This window comes from Musca autumnalis, unplaced genomic scaffold (assembly GCF_047663935.1).
Source record: "Musca autumnalis isolate F117 unplaced genomic scaffold, ASM4766393v1 scaffold_4, whole genome shotgun sequence".
Lineage (NCBI taxonomy): Eukaryota > Metazoa > Arthropoda > Insecta > Diptera > Muscidae > Musca > Musca autumnalis.
The window spans coordinates 101,670,434-101,692,403 of NW_027411977.1; the positions used below are offsets into that span (position 1 = coordinate 101,670,434).

General features: G+C 34.7%; 1 protein-coding gene across 21 annotated transcripts in view; it reads left to right on the top strand.

Moving 5' to 3' along the window:
• Positions 1-21,970, top strand: part of LOC141404308 (uncharacterized) — a 1,008,861-nt gene that overhangs the window by 978,852 nt on the left and 8,039 nt on the right. For all 21 annotated transcript variants that reach the window (XM_073987798.1, XM_073987800.1, XM_073987780.1 and 18 more), the window contains one exon: positions 13,102-13,329. In XM_073987798.1, coding sequence (XP_073843899.1) covers positions 13,102-13,329 — 228 coding nt within the window. The remainder of the gene's footprint in view (positions 1-13,101; positions 13,330-21,970) is intronic.

Below are 21,970 nucleotides of genomic sequence, written 5' to 3' on the forward strand. Positions count from 1 at the left end.
AAAATTTAAATTTTTTTTTTAAGCTTCATGAATGATTTTTGGTACATAGATTGGGAAAAAATTCCCATTCTTAAATCTGTTCGAGATACTAATTTTGGTTGTTGCGCGCAAAAGTTATGGCGGGTTCAATTCTGATAAAAAGAAAAAAATCTTTAAAAGACTCTAATCATTATATTGAGAAACTCTCTTAATTAGGGGCTCCCTACATACTATATGATTACTGAGGTCCCATAACTTTAGTGAAAAAGTTCGCGGAAATTAGGAAAGCATTCAAAACAATTGGTAGTTTACAACTTGTTCTAATAAAATTCAAGCTGTTTATGCATCTGAAAAATATATAAAAAATATGTACGTAATCTAAACATCGCGAAGATTCAAATGAAACCAAAACTATACAAATACCTTTAGCGGTTTGCATATTATAGCAAAAAACAAAAAATATATTGAGGAAATTTATAAAATTTTTGTAAGAGAAAATATTTATTAAAATTTATTTTGTGAGTTAGTTGAACAAAATGTAAGAAAAATAGGTCGGAGTTTTTCTTCTATTTTAGTTAAATTTCACATTTTTTATTCTAATCACTTCTCGAAAACACGCTAACATCTAGCAGAAGATATGGATATCTTTCAAATAAATGTTGGGTTCCTTTAAATGGGGTATAATCTTGAAATAAAATTGTATCGGGTAATGTTCATTTTGAAATGCGTGTAAATCGCGAAAGCCTCAAAATCAATTGATGCGCATGCGGTTTACCAATACAGCGAATTCTTCTCTTTTAATTTGTACACTTTTGTCAGGATTTACTTTGGCCGCTAAGATGTAGCATCGTCTGCAGTTTAGTGTGCAACAAACTGTATTACGCTTATATTTTGCACAAAGTGCATACACTTTTTATGCGCATCCGATTTCACTATCAACCGTGAAAAAATACATCAATCGAACCCTATTTCGATCAAATCCATCAAGAACCGTGGATGTTGCATCACACACTATTTTTGGGATAAATCGGATACAGCTCACATGCCACTAAATTTTTTAAACCGCTGTTTTCGCAAAACCGCGAATGATGTGTCAGTTTTTTCATTGACAAGAAAAAGATCCACAGAAAATGCGACTAAATCCGCGATATTTTCAAAAAGATTTTTCGCACATTTTTCGGTTTTTGCAGTTGCTGTTTTCGCCGTTCTAGGGGATGGATTTTCACGATCTATGATTTATATGATCCGGACCGCCGAAAAACTAAAATATCGCTGGGTACCAGCACACTCAAAAGGATATTGTAAATACTGTACCCAAAAAATAGGTTTTTTAGAAAAAATATCGCACTAAATTTTGGCCTTTGGCAGTAGATTACTCTGCTGCTGTGTGGGCTACATACTTAATATACATATCAGATTATGCGAAATCGCGAGTTCTTTAGTCCTATAATTGGTTTTTCGAAATATCCGAATGAGCGTCCCAGTTACATAAAAAATACAAAAAACACCTGAAATCCGGCTTCAAAATGTCAGCATCCATAAAAGGTAGATGCAGTGGAAATTTTGGAAAGTGATACATTAGAAGTGTAATCTTCATTTTGTGTTCTCCAACTTTTACTTTGGACAGATGTCCGTCATTTGAATGGTTTAATCAGAAATCGAATAGCAATCTAAAAAACCTGTTTTGATTCAACGTGTTTTTACCTATGGTTTTTCCTTTGCGCGGTCGTAACTACCACGTAAATTAATTTTTTTTGCTAAATTTTTGAGCTTTGTACAAAAACATCTAAATTAATCCAGCAATAGTCATAGTTACTGGCAAACTACAATAGTTCGCGTATTATAATAGTGCAAACCTTGGCTTCATGGAAACTAAAAAATTTTGACTTTTCCTCATATACACTTTCATACGGGAAAAATGTGCCTCATCGAAATAATGGTTTTAGACCCCAACTATGTTTGGACGAAATGTGTTTCAGACAATTTGGAGTCGATTGAGCAATGGCCGTCCGTCTGTCTGTCTGTCTGGTTGGTGCGCACGATAACTCTCGAACGGATGAACCGATTCGGTTCAAATTTTTTGCCAAAATACTTTGCCAAAACTTAGTTTAAGTTCGAAGATGGGCTATGTCGGCCACTCCTTCCGGTACCTCCCCCACAAAAGTTCGAAAATGTTCGGAAAATTTGTGCGCACGGTAACTTTTGCCCATCGTAAAATGGGTACCAGACTTAGAAAATGTTTTAATACAGACTCAATCGACCAACTCCTTCGGGTACATCCCACACAAAATTTCGGAAAAGTTTAGTTTATGGCCATCTCTCGAATCACTCTGATTTTTATTTTAGCAACTTGCATTCACTGCCCTCCATACGACGGTACAAGTTTCATTAGGGCAAGTCCATACTTCCTGAGAAAATAGCCTGAAAGTTGCAAAAAACCCCTATGACACCGTGTGAGGTGCAGAAAACTATAGAACGGATCTGCCGATTCGGTCCAAAATTCGGCCTTAGCAATATTTTGTCCAAACATAGTTTAAGTTTGAAAATAAGTCATATCGGTCCACTTCTTCAGGTACCTCCCCCACAAAAGTTCAAAAATGTTCGGAAAATTTGTTCATACGGTAACTCTTGAAGGGAGTGGCCGAATTGGTCCATACTTTACACATCCTAATATATCTACTAGATATAGATCAGGTTCAAACATGGACTACATTTGTCCAATCCATCCGGTACCTCCAACACAAAATTTCGGATAAGTTCACTTTAAGAACTGCTATCGAATCACTTTGATTTTTGTTGAAGCAACTTGCTGCCTCAATTACGATGGTAAACGTTTTTTCAGGGGCAAATCCATACTTCTTGAGCAAACATCCCGAATGGTGTAAAAACACCCTATGGCACCATACATATGTAGTGGCTGAAGATCCACTTCCATAAATTTCAATGTAGATCCATTCCTTTTAATATCTCCTCCGAAAAACTTTTGATCTCTAACCCTAATGAAAATTTTTGTCGATTCAAATTCCCAAAATTTTTAAAAACCCCTAAATACATATGGCGAAAAACAAAAATTTTTTACAATCGATGAATCCGAGTTTCACCCTTTCAGAATTCGCGAACTGTTAACATATTCTATATAGTATGATATACATTCTTTAAACTGAAGTGTTTTAGGAGGAATCCCATATGGTCGACCATTAAAATTAATTTACGTGGAAGCTGTGTTGGCATCAATGTAGAAAAATAGGTAAAAACGGGTTGAAGCCAACAAGTTTTTTTTATGCTCCCCTCCGATTTTAGGCTTAACCTTACATTTTATAGACATATGCCCAAAGAAAGACTCAAAGAATACTTCATGGGCAATATAATACTAGTGTATCATTTTTCGATATATCCACTGCATCCACATAAAATTGATGCTGACATTTTGAAGCCGGAATTTCGGGGTTTTTTGAATTGTTTTAATAATTCGGACGCGCAACAAGATAATATTCAAAACTCACATTAGGATTATAAAACTCGTGATTCTACGTCGTTTAATGCATATCTCATGAGTGTGCTCCTTACAGCATCCTAGTAATTGGAGTCTAAAGGCCAATATTTGATGCGTGATTTTTTTAAAAAAACTTATTTTTTGCGTTTAAAATTTACAAGTGCCATTCAATTTCCTTTGTACCCAGCGTGAATTTAGTTTTTTTACGCGACGGATCTAATGAGGCCTTCCGCGATCGAATCCATCCACTAAAACCGCGGATATAGATACCCTGAAAATAGGAAAAGCAGCAAAGAATTATTTCGACAAATCCGCGTACTAAACCGCGATTTTCTTGAAATTTTTTTACGTAAATGGAATCCTTTATACGCGATTATAATATTTGCGAAAACGCCTGTCATAAATTACAGAGATTCGCGTGTAATATGGGGTTTTCACCAAAAATAGAATGTGGAGGCACATCCGCGGTTCTTGAAGAATCTAATTAAAATTGGTATATTTGGACGTATTTTTGATAGGCGCTGACGAAACCGGATGCGCATCAAAATCGTATGCACATTGCGCGACTTTTACCTACTTTAAGGTTTTTTGCAGTGTATGATGCAACTGGTGGCACACAATGGCCCCTGAGTGAAACATCGAAATATGCATAAATTTTGACAGAGATTGATTCGCTGTATCCAAAAACGGATGCGCATCAACCGACTTTAACTAATTCGCGAATAACAGGCTTTTTAATTATAATATTAATTGAATGATTGTAATTTCAATATTACTCTTAATTTCCTACCCTTATAAGTTATCACAGTAATCAGTTAAACTCTCGCGATGGTAAACCATATGTTTTGATGAAGTTTTAACTGTATACATTCATTATTCTATGGGTTTTTAGCAAAATAGTTGGAGAACTCCCAAATATTTTTTCTAATTTTTCGAATCAAACCAAAAAATATATTTGCAACAATATTTTCCAACAATAAGTTTTTCTCTTTTGTTGTTGCTATAATATGCAATTTATGTACCCAATCTCTATAAATTTGGTATCATATTTTTCTACGCATTGTCTAGATTCCGCATATATTCTTTAATTTATTTTTTGAGGGTTTGTACGGATTCTGGGACAGGATAATTTGGATTTACTTCAAAATTTTTTTATTATTTGTTGACTTTCCGCGAAAATAATAATAAATTTAATAACTATTTAAACATCTACGAATAGATATGGACTGCTGTTAACGATTTATGCATACATTTTCTCATAACAACAAAAAAGTTTTTGGAAAAATTCATGTAACACCGCGAAATATTCGTCGGAGACCCCCAATGTGGTATACCAATCTTAATATCTCGGCGAGATAAAGCGATTTTGAGATGTGTGTCCGTCCGTCCGTCCGTCCGTGTGTCCGTCTGTCCATTATAAATTGTAATCAAACTCCAGGCCGCAATTATGGACCGATCGTCACGAAATTTGGTATGGGGGTCGGTTTCACATCAGAATAGATCGCTATTTTAATTGGTGATGATCGTGAAATATTTAGCGGGAGAAATGGACCAAAAACATAATTTTTATCCGATTTTGTAGCTGCTCTGTAGGTCGCAATAATAGTCCGATCGCCTCGAAATTTTAAATAAGGCAAGAGTATATGACAATGAAGAAGCTTGCAAGTTGAGATGGCGATCAGATAATATTTAGAGGGTTAAATGGACCACAACTTTTGTGTGAAAATTGTGAAAATTTTTAATAAACAGCTTATGTCTTTGTTCCTGAAAGACACATTCCCAACTCGTGAGTAATATTTGGAAGACGATCTCTTGACCATTCAATTGATGTTTATTATGTTGATGTACGTGATCAGATAACAGAGTTACAGCTTAATATATCCAGTTTTTTGTTTGTAGTGTAATCATAAACCCGCTAGAGGTCGCAATTATAGCTCAATAGTCACGAAATTTTGCACGAGGTAAGAGTTTAAGTTGAAGAAAATGCCTATAATTTTGCATGATGATCTGATATTATTTGGCGGTTGACATAGACCATTACCTTTGGATGAAAAATATACAAAATTTTTTGTTGGTCCATATTTTCATTTCTGGAGGGCATATACTGGCAAAGTAGCCTTCATATGGAAAAATAACTACTGATCTTTCCGCTGATGCAAACTGCAATAATTTGTCTGCTAGATAACGCACCTACTGCCCGTTATATAATGTGTTTTGTGTAGAGAACCACAATTTCCTCCCATGCTACAAATTGTCTCTATCATGACAGAGAAATTTTCAGTTCAGTTGTCAAATTGGATTTTAATACAAATATTGCAGCATGGGGTCGCCTCGCCACCTATTTTATACCTCACGATTTAGGGTAAAGGGGATACAAAAAAATAGGACCAAATTCAGATAATTTGGAGTCTATTTAGCGCTGTCCGTTCATCTGTCTCTTTTAATGTCTAGCTGGCTGGTGCGCACGATAACTCTCGTACGGATCTACCGATTAGAACCAAATTTTATACTTCGTAATATTTTGCCCAAACTTTGTTTAAGTTCGAATGTAGGCTATGTCGGTCCACACCTCCCCCAAAAAATTTCAAAAATGTTTTCGAAAAATTGTGTGAACGATAACTGGCGAAGTGAGCAATCGATTTGCTCCAAACTTTCCATATATTATTATTCCTTCCAGATATAGATCGGATAAGACTATATCGGTCCTTAGTGTACCTCCCACACAAAATTCGGAAACGGGAAATTTAAGAGTGCTCTCGAATCTTTTTGAATTTTTTTCAGCAGATTGTACTTGCGCCGCAAATCCGCAAGTTAATTCTCTAGGTGATTTTCTGATTGGTCGAAACTTAACATATCGTATTATTTCATCCAGTCATGTGTCCGGTAGGAATATGGACTATATCGGTCCGTCCTTCGAGTACCTCCCACACAAAATTTGGGAAAAGTGAAGTTGGAGGACCCGTATCGGATCTATTTGATTATTATTATTTTTTTTTTTGGAGAAGGTTCTTTTTACGGTCCCTATTCTGGTCCCTTTCCAGGGGTAAGTCATACCTCCTGAGATAGTAGTCCAGAAGTTCCAAAAACCCCTGCCAGCTCTAACTAAAATTACAAATCTGAAATAATAATTCTCAAATATTTCCAAAACTCAGAATTTATCTTACTAAAATTGATTTGGTATAGCCCCATATTACGATACCTACAGATTCCACGTATTTTGAAGCAAATTCGTGTTACAAAATAAATATATTTTTATGCGGCAGAGGCTGAGGGTATATCACCGTTAGCGCAGCTGACTTATACTATCTTCTTTGCTGTGTAATTGAATATGAATAATTTTGGGAATTATAAATTTGTTTGCATGCAAAATTTTTGAATTCCTATTCATTGTTAGTTGTTTCTACCAGTATAAAATATATTTTAGATATCACAATATATGCCCACAATGAACTATTTTCTAGGCATATGTGAGGTACAAGTGCACAATTTTGGACGATAGATCTTCAATAAACTCGCAATTTTCCTAATTAACAAATATACCAAATTGCGTGGTATATATATGTATTTATTTTAGGTGTATTCCAAAAAGGAACCTGATATTCAAAGACAATTTGAAGATGTAGCAGGTGGGGCTAATCAATTTTCCAATTTTCGAACATTTTTTAGAAATGATAAATTATACATATATTTTTCCACAAACATCCCAGTAAAGAAAAGGGGGCTTCTCTTATATCAATGGATTCATAGATGTTATTTATATGTGACCTGGTTTTTATCGCCGAGTCCGAACGGCGTGTCCTAAGTTGACACTTGTAGAGACGTTTTTCATGTCTGAAATACTCAGGAAATATCACCAACATTACTACGGGATATTTTACCACCGTAGACAATTTGATGGGAATCGAACCCGAACATTCAGCGTGCAAGGCGGTTGCACATAGCTAATTCCTACAGGTTGTGGTGTAGGGTATCACATGGTCGGCCCCGTCCGACTATAGCCTTTGCTTACTTGTTTTTCTTTATATGAGAATAAAAACCGCTATAACTTTTGCGCGCATTGGCCAATTTCGTGAACGCGAGCAGATTTGAAACCGGATTTTTTTCCTTTACCTCTGTACAAAAAATCGTAGATGTGCTCGTAAAAAAAATTTTTAATTTTTTTCAAATGGAATTGTAAAGGAATTTTGTTATTCGCCATATGTTTTTTGGGAAAAAATTGTTTCAATATATACAGGCTGAGGGTATATCTCTGTCGGCAAAGCCGACTGATTCTTTTTTAGTTGTTAACTACCGAGTTAACTATAATTAAGCATTTCAAATTACTAAGGAACAGATAGACTCTCTACCAATAATTGTGCACATAGGTCAACGTTTGGAAACCGCATCGCCTGATTAGCTGTAACTTGACACTTAAGGTTCCCAGAGGTCAAGGAGCGTCCTAATTTAGAGCTGTGGGCACAAGTCCACATTTTGATACACCCAATCGGTAATGTGCTTTTTCTAAGTGATCGTATAATGCATATTTGGTCATTATGTTCGGTATGGGAATGTACGAGATAAAACTGATAAAATTGATACAAATATTAGCTAGTTATTTATCCGTTGGTTCAGATTTCAGGTGTCTGTCTATAAATTCTCACCTAAGTTCATGTCTTTTTTGTTGACCTCCACCTTCAGGTGTCGATGTTCCTCAATCTTCTACTCCGATGTGACGAATCGGTATAATACATTTTTATTTATTATTTCTTTCATTTGGCATTTGTGTTTATTTCATTATTTAACTTATTATAAATATTAAGATAAAAAATTTCAAATTTCAAAAACTATTTAACTAACCATATCATGTTTGTACGAGTGTTTTTATTTTGTTTTGCATACATCATGGTGTACTAATATAAGGTGTAAGTGACAATCAGTTGGTTTTCTACTTTTTGTTGTAAACTAAAATATGAGAATTTATTAGGATCTACTCAGAATATTCCACAATTTAAAAAATAGATTTTTAATCTCTTCTATACTGCTCCGCATAATAAATATATGAAGTGTAGAATGTATCACATTATGTATCGAGTAAATTCGAAGCCAATTAAGATTCAATTTTTAATCTGTCCATTCATTTCCTGTAAAATTTTCAGAACTATTTTTGAAGGACCCTAGTATTCGAATATTGTCATTGACAGTTTTGTTCACATTAAACCATGTTGTTATTGTAAAATTGTTAGTTGTTGTAATTCATGCAAACACCTTACTTCTTACACCATGGTATACATATGATTTTCGTTTTAAACTCGGAATGAAATACATGCATCTATAAGTATGTTATGTGAAGTCTTAAACATGTTATATGTTCAAGATAATTGTATTAATTACCACATTTATAGCTTAATGTTTCGATGTGGTTCTACACATTCTTACCTGACTCGTCGGATAACGTACACATTATTTCAACAGAAAACTCTTAGCCTAGCATCAGCACTGCACGATTACATACATATATATTGTTTCCGTTAAGTATATAAAGATTAAGTCACTTCAAACCAACATACGACAGAAACAAAATCATTCATGGACAAATGGACGAACATCGAACCGTCAGTCAGTCAATCAATTATAATTACATTTCATATAACGAACCGACCATTCATGTGGAGGGAAATTATTCACTTTTAGGTTAACAACATTTCCAAAACGATATGACCAATTGGTATTTATTTCTGATATTTTCACAAGATGGAGATAGATAACATAGCATTTGAAAGCATAGTTAATAAATTATTGACAGGAATTGAGACCTTCGAGCGGAGAGAAGTCAAAACAAATGAACATATCTACACATTGAACATTCGATTGAGAATTGCAAAGTCAATTCAATTCACCAGCTATCGTTATTCATTCGTGTTAACAAAACGATGAGTATATACGACGCCACGTACTGGCACTTGTAGTTAGTTGCACTAGTTACGACATTACATTATTATATTATAATAATATTTTTATCTCTTTTATACTACTTTGAAAATAAACTATAAAAAATAATGTTGAAAATGCGGTTACATTTTTATTCCCTCAGCATTTAGGCTAATGATATGATGAAAATTTGCCTCATCAAAATAATTAATAACCAAACAATTAGAAAATATATATTTAAGAGAGAAAATCGTGAACTGTAAAAAATCAAAATATCGATTTTAACGAAAAAATGATAGCTTTTCGGCCACAAAAATCTCTCTCTTTGTAAAAAAGTCCCTCGCTTTAGAACAAGTTTTTATGTGTATGTGGATAATCCGTTTTCGAGCTACAGTGGGTACCGCTATCGAAAATGTTATTTCGAAAAAACACGTTTTCAGTCTCCATGCTACATACAAAACACGATAAATCTGTGGTTTTCTTGGAAAACTACATAAGTCTAAAAATCAAAATTTTCAGGAGAGTGGAAATAATAATTTTTTGTAATATTTGCTACTTGTCGATGATTTTGTTCCGGTTTTTTGTTTCAAAGAGAATCAATAAATATTTTATTTTTAATTATATTGAAAATGACCTAAGTCGTATTGAGCTTTTATATGAAAATGTTTGGGATTTATTGCTGCTTATGTCCAGATAATAAGTTTATTATGAAACTTATTTTGTAGAAAGACCCACTTATGTAGTTTTGCCAAAAAATATGTCAGTAACGGAACGAGAGACATAAGTCGACTTACGTTGCTTTGTTTGAAAAAAAAAACAGAAGTGTTTCCCTTCCTACGCTGATATTTCATCCAATTTTTTTTTAAATTAGCCAGTAAAATTATACCCCCAAATTTTTTGTATTTCATGATACAAATGTTTTATTCCAAAATTGCTAATACACGGCAATGCATTTGTAGGGACACAGTGGCGGAGGACTTTATTTCTTTCATAAATTAAAGGAAAATTATTCAATTTTGCTTCAATACAACACGTGGTGGCGACTTTGTCCGTAGGAATGAATGTAGCTAATAGAGTACCCGGCTCACAAAAAAGGTTTATAGGGGTTATATCAAAATGTGGACTTTCAATGCAAATTTTCAATTGCTCTATTATAAATATTGCGAGCTATATCTAGATTTCAACAGTCAAACGGACGGATATACGAACATCGTTTCAGCGACTTCGAATTTTTTGCTGATAAATATCTTGACGGTAAACCCAGAAACCCAGGGTATTGAAAATATTCTTACTTCGGATTACGTTAGAGAACATTCGGGTATTTAAATGGCAATATCTGCATATTATGGTAAAGGATATACAAAATATATAACCCCAATGCGTAGAACTTTTGCCTACTAATCACTAAAATAATGTTTATTCCATTGAAATATAAAGAAAATTCACGCACAAATCGATTTAAAAACAAGCGGTCCGAAATTTTTATACCCTCCACCACTACTGTATTGAAGTAAATATGAACAATTAGTAACTAAGTGTAATAAGTATAACTCCTTTGAGGAGAATAATATCTTAACTGATGATAATCACTTTATACGGATAATTTTCTGTGTGGAGGTGTTCTAACTATTGAGATTCCAAAATACCAAATTGCATCCACTTCATAAGGAACATTTAGCAACACACTTTAAGAGCGCTCACGTTGTTATTTTTCTCCTCTGACTACACATAATAAAAAATTTGACAAAAATAAACCTCGAAATACATAAAATTGGGCTATTCCGGTCCATGGGGGTTAGACTAAAGCCATTATGTGTATAGATACAGTACGTATATGGATAGTGTTTTGCAAGTAAGTAGTCTATCTTCTGGAAATACTAAATTCCAATTAACAACCAAGTCGGTAGGAAAATTTGACTAAAATATTAAATCGGGTGTTACCCTTACATGTGGGCTAAAGCGTATACATATGTCCACTAGGGTTATGACTTTTTTACAACCTCATATCCCTGTATCATAGCGTGATGAGTTTTGCCATAAGATTACATAAAATCTTAATTATAAGGTGATTCGGTGAAAAAACCACACGCACAAAATGATTTTAAAATTTGAATTTATCAAAATTATGGACAATTTCTTGAAGTCACTGAAAACAGATATATAATTGAAAATAAACTTTAGAGCCACATGAGATAATTAAAATGAACAAAAAACACGAACAAAAAACGCGACTTTTTAAATTTTTGAATGAAATAAACGTTATTATAGTTATTAGTAGGCTTATATTTATTCACTCGTGCAACAAAAAATAATTTTTTGAAAAAAAATTTTTTTCGTTTCATATATTTTTTCAAAAAATTATTTTTTTAAAACCGATTTGTGCGTGAACTTTTTTTATATTTCAATGGAATAAACAATAGCGTAATGATTATTAGGCAAAAGTTCATTCATCCCTGCTACAGGAAATCATTTTTGAGAAAAAATGTCAAAAAGTCATAACCCTAATGTACATATGTTTCATATCGTTCTGCTATGCTCACAAGGCGATAACAACTACAGTGGAAATCTTAAGAAGAAACGGTAAATTACAATAATACAAAATAAAAGCATTAATAAGAAGCAGCAACATTAGTCTCTGGTTTGGTTGGTGGGATGTGGTGGTTGTTAATCAATAAACAACTCACCGAAGTTGTTTTTTCAATCTCTCAGAAGAAACCAGTATTTTTTTTTGTTTTGCTTTATGAAAGGCGTTCGTGAAATGCAGAAAATTGAACGTTGGCAAGACTTTATAAACACTATTCCTATAATACAGTATTTTTTTCTGTGTAGAATTATACTATGGTGGAGGTTATAAAAAGGACATGATTACATAAATTGATAGAAAATATTTGTTTGTGTTATGGTAACACAAAGTCAGCACACAAAAAAAATATGCCATATGTACCGCAGAGATTTAACTTGTTCAGCTAACTTCATTTAGGCAAATATGTATAATAATAAATAATGCATAAAAATATGTCTATGAGAAATCTCTTTAGATTGACAAAATCCATATGCATACACACTTTCGTAGGTATATCCATAAATTATACAAAATTCGTTTGAAATTTTGTACATACACGCATATACATACATATGTACATGATTTTTCATTGCTCATGCTGTATCTAAACGTTCTGTCATAATATCATCGATTCAGACATAAATTAAATATTCTTTGGATTTGCCTCAAACTTGTATGAAATTGTAAATAGGTGTGTGAATATAATGTGTGCACACTGTTAGTCATATTGATTTAAATTTAGCAACAATGTGATTCAATCTTGTCCACAAAAGTTCAAACAACACATTGACCTCAAAAATGAATGTCAATACATAAATAAATAATATTTTCAAATTTTATTTGGTCAACATGTTTTGTGTGTCGTAACTTATTCAGAGTATGTGTAAGGATATTTATTCACATTGCCGACAGAAAGAATGCAACAAAATAAAAAATCAAGTGTCACAATTTATTTAATTTTTAAACTGGGGGTTTTTTATAAACATTCCATCAGCTACCCATTATATATACAGAAGTATAAATATATAAAAGTAAAAAACCATATATGCATATGTCTATGCTATTTAAATATTTCTGCAACACTTGTTTGTACAACTTTTGATTTTACTACATTTCAATTATTTTAAATATTTTTTTGGTTCTTGTTTTTTCTTTGTAGGCCACAGAAACATGTCTGGCATGGCGCATTACCCAATGGCGAACGTTCAATTGACACATATTGTGACGCTTGGCATAGTGGAGCAAGAGATAAAATTGGTTATGCCAGCAACTTGTTGGGAAACAAATTATTGGATCAGGAACGACTAACGTGCGATAGTAAATTGATAGTGCTCTGTGTGGAAGCACTTTCGCAGGATCGACGAAAAAAACGAGATTTGATTGACAGGTAAGTTAATGAAAATGAGTGCTCACACAAGGCCACACATACATAATGGTGTAAACAAATACTGTGTGTACCGTGAGTTGAAACCACTACAGTGATGCAAAAAAGTTATGCGTTTTGCATTCAAAAATTGTTCTTTAATATTTATAGCCAAATATTTTTATTGAGTTTACATAGGCAGAGTGGAAAAATGTTCACAAGAAAAATAATACTTTTTGAATAAAGTTTTGTTTTTTTATGTACAAACAGATTTCCGATTCGTTCGTTTACTTAACATGTTTGTCATATTTTTGGTTTCCATAACGAAAATATACGAACGAAAAAGTCTGAAAGAAAGGATGGCAAGGGACCCAACGTTTTGAGCCGAAATTTGTTGTTTGTTACAGAATTTTGCTGAAAACGCATATTTATAATGGGAAAATAATATGGTGATATTTTCTGACAGTCATATACATATGTGAATGGACATGATAGGACCAATATCATATTCTTCCCAACACGTTCTTATACCATACACCACTATGTGGAAAGGGTATTATAGGTTTGTTTTGGTAAAAATTCATGTAACACCGCGAAATATTCGTCGGAGACCCCCAATGTGGTATACCAATCTTCATACCTCGGTGAGATAAAGCGATTTTAAGATGTGTGTCCGATCGTCCGTCCGTGTGTCCGTCTGTCTATTATAAATTTCTATTGATTTCAATTGTGATAAGATAACAGAGTTACAGCCTAATATACCCAGTTATTTGTTTGTAGTGTTATCATAAACACGCTAGAGTTCGCAATTATAGCTCAATTATAGCTCAATAAACAATAATAATTATAACTCAATCATTTGGGGGCCGTATGAAGGCGTGTACCTATACTCACAAATTTCAGGTGGAAAATTTTACACCCCCAACGAAGACTAAATACCAAATTTCAGGCATTTCGGAAGGTTATTGAGGTCACAACCGTCAAAATACAGAAAATCGAGCTATATGAAGGTACGGACTTACACAGACAAATTTCAGGTGGAAAATTTTACACCCCCAACGAAGACTAAATACCAAATTTCAGCTATTTCGGTGTGTTAGTGAGGCTAAAACCTTCAAAATTCCTAAATCGAGAAGTACGGCTTTATGGAGGCTATATGGAGGCGTGTACCTATACTCACAAATTTCAGGTGGAAAGTTTTACACCCCCAACAAAGACTAGTCGCCAAATTTCAGCCAATTCGATGTGTTTGTGAAGTTAAAACCTACCTAAAATTGGGAGGTACGGTTCTTTGGGGGCTATATGAAGACCTGAACCTACGTATACCGACAAATTTCAGGTGGAAGTCTAAATACCAAATTTCAGTCATTTCGGTGGGATATTGAGGCTACAACTTTCAAAATGCCGAAAATAAGGAGGTACCGTTCTATGGTTGCTATATGAAAACGTGAACTGATACAGACCATTCAAATACCAAATAACCTAGGAAGAAACTTTTGTACAAACATTTGTCTTATAAGCCGAACTGAGAAAAGATTTCGATTCCACTTGATTTGTTACAAACCGTCGACGAATATTGACCCGTAGATCTTTTTCTGCGTTATCTGCTTGCGCAAGTACCCAGGCTTAGGAACCATGTCAGTGTTTTGCAAGTTTTTTTTTTTTTTTTGTTTGACGAGATGTGCCTTTGTTTTTAAAGTGATTCCTTAAGCCAAAGTAGCGTCTGTTGGCCATCAGTATTCTTCTTCTTATTTCACAACTGATGTTTTGTTGTGTTTATGGTGTGCCGCTGTTGACATAGTCTTTAACTAACTCGAAAATATCAAACAACTTCCGCAGTTGGTCCGAGTTTTATGGTCGCCTTGCGCAGTTGACCGGACCCACTTCAGCATATTCTTTTCGACTTTTTTCAATGTGTCAGTTACTAACTTCTATTACCGATCGACGCGTGATGTCAATGATTTCGTCATAAACAAGAAATATTTGGCTATTGAAGTATATTGTGCAATTACTTTTAACGTTTGCATATCGTAAAACATATTGCAGCGGGATGTTGGATAGGTCACACGAACGGATGTCTGCTTGTCTAAAACCTCTGTTGGCACTAAACTATTCGTAGTGGTTCTTTTCCATTTTAACTGAGGACCGGGTATCAGTCATTGTCATCATCTGAGATTACAATCGACGAAATGAAGATAAGTGTCGACCTGTATAACTAGGGTATTTTCCAGGATTTTCTACAGGGAATATATCGGGCCATTGGAAGTTTTGCCGGGTCTAAAGCCGCAATGGCATGACAATTTTTTCATTGATCATGGGCTATGATCGTTCACACAATATCCTATCACACTATCTCAAACTATCTCAAATGGAATAGGTACCAGAGCCCCTATAATTTAAGCACATAGTCTTTTCTGCGTTGGACGTAACATCGGATGCTTACGTTCTAATCAGCGGTTGCACGTTCTTCCTGCCAAATGGTGCTAACCAGCTCGCAGCATACACTCACTGTCATCTTATCGTTCTTATGGATGAACAAGCGGCCCATGATAGCTGACTCACTACATTTTACGAGTGTTAAAACCAGTTCCACTGGTGACACCACGGTGAGGTCAGTGTCCACTTGAGATCAAAGAGGGGGAATAAGATAAGTCCCTGGCTTTCGAAATAATCATTTGTAAACCCATAAAGTACACATATATATTTTAGCAATATCCGTCAGCTGTAATCACTCTAGCGTCCGCAATAATTGAGCTTAAACGCTATATGTTTGCACCCTAGGCAAACTCCATAGGCAGTTAAAGTTGGAATATGGGCTATATAGGACCACGTTTTGGTATAGCCCCATATAACTAACGGTACCTCCGGATTTTAGGTATTTTGAGATTTTTGGCCGCATTTTTGTCCGAAACCCCCTATAAATTGTCATTTGAGGTTTCCACTTGCCCACAAATTTCTCCACCAAAAATTATGAGCATAGGTCCATGTTTTGGCAATGCTTCCATATAACGGTATTTCCGGATTTTAGATCTTTTGAAGATTTTAGCTACATTTTTTGAACGAACTACCTGAACTTTGACATTTGAGCCTCCCACTATTCACAAAACTTTTTTAACAAAATTTATCAAAAAAGGTCCATATACTGGTGTAGCCCCCTTATAACAGTACCTACAAATTTTCGGTATTTTAAAAAAATAAGCTGCATTTTGTGACCAAACTGCCTGTAATTTGACATTTGAGGTTCCCAATAGTCACAAATCTTCCCCAGCCAAAATTGTCAGCATAGGTCCATGTTTAGGTATAGCTTCTATATAGCGGTACCTACCGATTTTAGTTATTTCGAAGATATTAACTACATTTTTGGAGCGACATTTCAAGTTATCAGCGGTCACAAAACTTCTCAAACAAGAATTGTTAAAATTGGTATATGTTTTGGTAACTAACTAACTGTACTTTCCAATTTTAGATATTTTGAGGATATTAGTTACATTTTGTAATCCAACTAACTGTCAACAAAGGTTCATATTTTGGTAGAGCTCTCGTGTAACGTTACCTCCCGATTTTTATATTTTAAGGTGTTAGCTATATTTTGTGATCGAACTACCAGCAATTTGGCATTTAAGGGACCCAATGGTCACAAAACTTCTTACCAAACATTTTCAACAGATATTTTGGTATGGCCCCAAAAAACGTTATTGCATATTTCAGTTATTTTAGTTTTTATCTACAGTTTTGGGCAACATTGGATATCCTTGGAATTTATGGTTTCCAGTGGATAAAAACTTCTACATCAAAAATTGTAGACATAGGCCCACGTTGTGGTAAATACGCCATATAACGGTACCGACCGATTTCAGGTATATTCAATTTTTAGCAGACCAAATTAGCTAAAATTAGGAATAGGATTGTGGGCTCTGACACTTTCATAAGAGATTTTATTATTCCACATTAGTTCAGAATATTTCATGGCGGGTATTTAAAGTTGTTCCAACTACCGTTGACAAATATTCTTATCGCCTGCACCCACAGTGCACAAATTTAAAGTACAATTCCGTTTCGGCATATACAATTACTCTCACATCGGTACAAATATCCTGGGTGTTAGTGGCATAAAATGTCACATACCAAATCACATCACTTTACTTGGCATAGAATATTACTTTTGGGAAATTGGTAAATGGGCCATTTACAGAACGGTCATCTCTCTCTCTTTCAAACATTCAGATTAAGTATATACGATTTTCAATGCCTTCATTGAAATTGGTGTGCAAAATGAAAATCGATGTTGTGGTATCAAGCGTATTATAGTTAAGTAGACCCAGCCATAGTATTTGGTCAGTGGTTTGGCTAAAATGCCTGGTTATAAATAACTGCCATTCACGTAAATCACAATTTGCAAATGCAGAAACTAAGCGGCAATGCTACGCTGTCCTCAACATATTATGGATGGGAAATGTGTATGTGTGTCCACGTTTTGTGTAGTAATATACGTTAAACGCAATGTTTACAGAACGTTAATTACAAGAAACTAAATCAACATACAATGATCAAAATTGTAATCCGCAAAAAAATGATGGAGTATTTTGCTCGAATTAATTGATTGACACCACTAACGTAGCCCGGGTACGACCCGGGGTCCCGTTTTGCTAATCCCTAATTGTAAAAGTAGAATATTTATTAAAGGTAAGACCACATTAGGTAAATATTTGTTCCAGCGACCGGCTTTGTGCGCTTTCTGGAAGCAAAGTGCTCTCACTTGTGTCTCGTATTTTTAGCTCTACTTTAATAATCTATTCAGTTTTCCGTGTCATTTTTTGTTGTCGCACAGTGTTATTATAGGGGATTTCAATGACAAAATATCTTTGGTGCAACAGTCAGGAAATTCCATCTATGCAATTAAATATCTGACAACGGAATGAGGCTGATAGCATGATCATATTTAGGCATCTCGATATTCATAAGGGGACGTGGCTGTTAACAGATTCAACAACAAGCAACCCAATTGATCACGTTGTAATAGTTGGAAAACATTAGTCGATTGTGTTGAATGTGCGATCGATCCGAGGGGCAATCCGAGTAAACGTAGCAAATAAAGTACAAACAGACACAACACTGAAGTTGGACATCGATTAGCTTCAATCAGAACAGATATTCGCAGCTTAACGAAAGCTCCTCGATCCGCATATATATTAGCGCAGTGTCAAAGTATTAAAACAAGTTAAACAGTGTGGTCAAATTATAGCGGCATAAATGTGTTCCCTATTGCATATATACATATTGTGCGAACGACTAAAGTCAATGGCCAGTGAAATAATTGGGTCATATCAAAGCGGCTTTAGAACTGGTCAGAACTGGGCTCGACGTGCTGATAAGTTATGTATATGCATCAGCTAGTTAGCACCATCTGGTAGGATGAACGCCTACCCGATGGTGGGAACGTGAGTATCCTGTGACCTGTCCACAATAAGGAAGATAAAACAGTGTGATCAAATTATAGCGGCATCAATGTGATCCCTATTGCATATAAGTTAGTGTCTGGGATATTATGTGAACCTCTCCCAATAATTTAGTGCCAAAAGAAGTTTCAGACAAAGATACAGTCTTTCATGTGGTTCCTTCAACATGTTGCTGGAAAAGGTTTAAAAAAATGACCAAAAGTCATATGTTATTTGCCTATGCCGATGGCACTGTCATCATGCGTCGGCCAATAAAAGAATTAACACATGCCTTTAAAAATATCGAAACAGAATCTGCTATACTCTATAGAGTAGGCCTGGCAATAAACGGCGAAACGTCAACAGAACTCGTATCAACTGCGAAGTTAGTACCTAGAATTTTAAGGAATTTAGTGTGTCTTCTTCGGCAGCCTCATAAACACAACATAAAATACATAAAATATTGCACAGAAGATAGGCAGTGAAAAATCATTCGACAGATTTACGAGCCAATGTGCGTTTATGATGAATAGGGACGTCGCATGAACCACGTCAAACGTATCGAGTTACAACGATTGCGTTGGCTAGGCCATGTCATAAGAGTGAGGGCTGTTGAACCCGCTAAAAGGGCATATAAGTATGGGCCAAACGGCGGTACACGCAGAACTGGAAGGCCATGGCTTCAATGGAGTTTACAAGTGGAAAAAGCTTTCAAAAACAGGATATTCCAAATTAGGGAGAAAACCCCAAAAAACCTTAACCATTTAGGTGATTAACTTTTGTGAGCACTGGGAACCTCAAATGTCAAATTACTAATAGTTCGGTCAACAAATGTACTTAGATATCTCAAAACACTTAAAATCGAGTGCTATCTGGCAATTTGTCTTGAAGACGTTTTGCAATCGTTTTGCATAGACCAATGCTAACAGTTTTTGGCATAGAAGTTTTGTGACCACTGGGAACCTCAAACGCCAAATTTCCGCTATTTCGGTAAAACAAAAATTTAGCTAATATTCTCAAATATTCATACTCTCTTAGCATGTCAAATAACAGGTTCGGTTAAAAAATATTGCTAAAATTCTCAAAATGTCTGAAATTGGTAGGTACACCTGATGGGGGCTATACCAAACCATGGACCTCTATTAGCAATTTTTGGTGGGTAAATTTCGCGATAACAGTAGGCCTATTCTGTAACTTTTATCGATTTCAAAGTTGTTAAAATTTCTTTTGTTTTTGTAACAACTACAAAACAAACAAATGAAATTGTTGTAAAATAAACAATGAATAACGTTGTTAAAAAGTTACTGAAAATCCAAAACATTCAAAATACCGAAAATCGGGTGGTACCGTTATATGGGGCCTATATCAAAACATGGACCTGTTAGTTAGTGTTAAAATTGTAGATAAAATACTTAAAATACCGAATATCTGCAGGAATCCTTATATGGGGCCTACACCAAAACATGGACCTATATTGAATATTTTTGGTGGAGAAGTGGTTGCAAAAATATAGCGTTCTAGCTCACTTATAGTGGTCGCTATAGTGATAACAACAGACGGACATGACTAGATCCACTCAGAATTTTATCCTGATCAAGGGTCGCTAATGATTATTTGAATGTGTTACAAACGAAAGAACAAACTTAATATACTATTCATTCTATGTCGAAGAGTATAAAACTATCGTTTACATTTTATAAATTACACTGTGACACAAAATGGAACTCAAAGTCTGGGGGGTGGAAAATTTCTTTTGGATATGAAAGCCCTTGATGAGTATACTAAGAACCCAAAAGGAAATTTTCGCCATAGGTCAAGTTTCTGAGATATCGCGCGAAGTTTTTGATTTTTTTTCCTATAAACTTGGGAAAATAGCTCCATATCTCAGTTTGGCGTTATTTTAGCTTCATTTTGAGGTGACATATCTTCAGTCAAATCGATTGGCGAATCTCTTTGTAGAACAATGTATTCTTCTAACTAAATGCCTTTCATGTCCTTTTCGTCCTTTATTTCTTGAACCGTAGTAAAAGTACCACTTGTTTTGTTTTGTTTGTTTGTACCACTATGTTTTGTTTTTCTGTATATTCGTCATGGTTATTTATTGGTATGTAGACATAACATTTGGTTATTGCTTATGTAGACATCTGGTGTGCTTCTGAAATATTTACCACAAATAGCTCTTGTAATGATGAACACGTTAATAGCAAATGTTCTTGGAGGATTGATCCGGTTATCTCAATTTTTGAACCGGATATTCCGACACTAAAACGGATTTTTGAACCGGTTTTAAGTAACCGATTAACGCTATCGAAGCTTTATTGTAAGCATCTGCAAGATCGTTGCAATTATCTAAGGTAATATCATTACCAAAACCCTCTTTTATTTATTCAATAAATAAAGCTCATTTGACTTCTAGTCAAATATCATCAAAACGAAAATACTGCCTTTTTATTTCTTTTCTATTTTCTTTTATTTACATTGACGTAAACATTTCTGAACCAAAACCGATTAAATGTCAAAAAGGACAATGAGAACGGGACAATATCGATTAGTTGTCAAAGAGAACCGTACCTAAAATCTTCTGAACAACATTTTTGTAGAATATTTGGATGCTGAAAAATCTCATCTGGTGGTACTTTTACTACGGTTCAAGAAATAAAGGACGAAAAGGACATGAAAGGCATTTAGTTAGAAGAATAAATTGTTCTACAACGAGATTCGCCAATCGATTTGACTGAAGATATGTCACCTCAAAATGAAGCTACAATAACGCCAAACTGAGATATGGAGCTATTTCCCAAGTATTATAGGGAAAAATCAAAAACTTCATCCCGCGATATCTCAGAGGCTTGACCTATGGCGAAAATTTCCTTCTGGGTTCTTAGTATACCCATCAAGGGCTTTCATCTCCAAAAGAAATTTTCCACCCCCCAAAAATGCTGCTGCACAGTGTTACCAACAGTTATTGATAAGTGCAAACATAATTTCGGTAATTTCGAAATTTGTCGGTATGCTAGCGATCGTTATAAAGTAGTCTAAATATAAACAAAGTTGTTTAGATTTTTACAAGTATTTGTCATCGTTTTGCACTTTAATTTTATCCGGTTCTACGGTAATGTCAACAACCCAGCAAAAAAGTCCTCCCAAAATAATAGGTTTTATAAGGCATTTTTGGCAGCCGTAACTACTCAAAAAACGCCCTACTAAGTCATTATTTTAAAGATGCCATG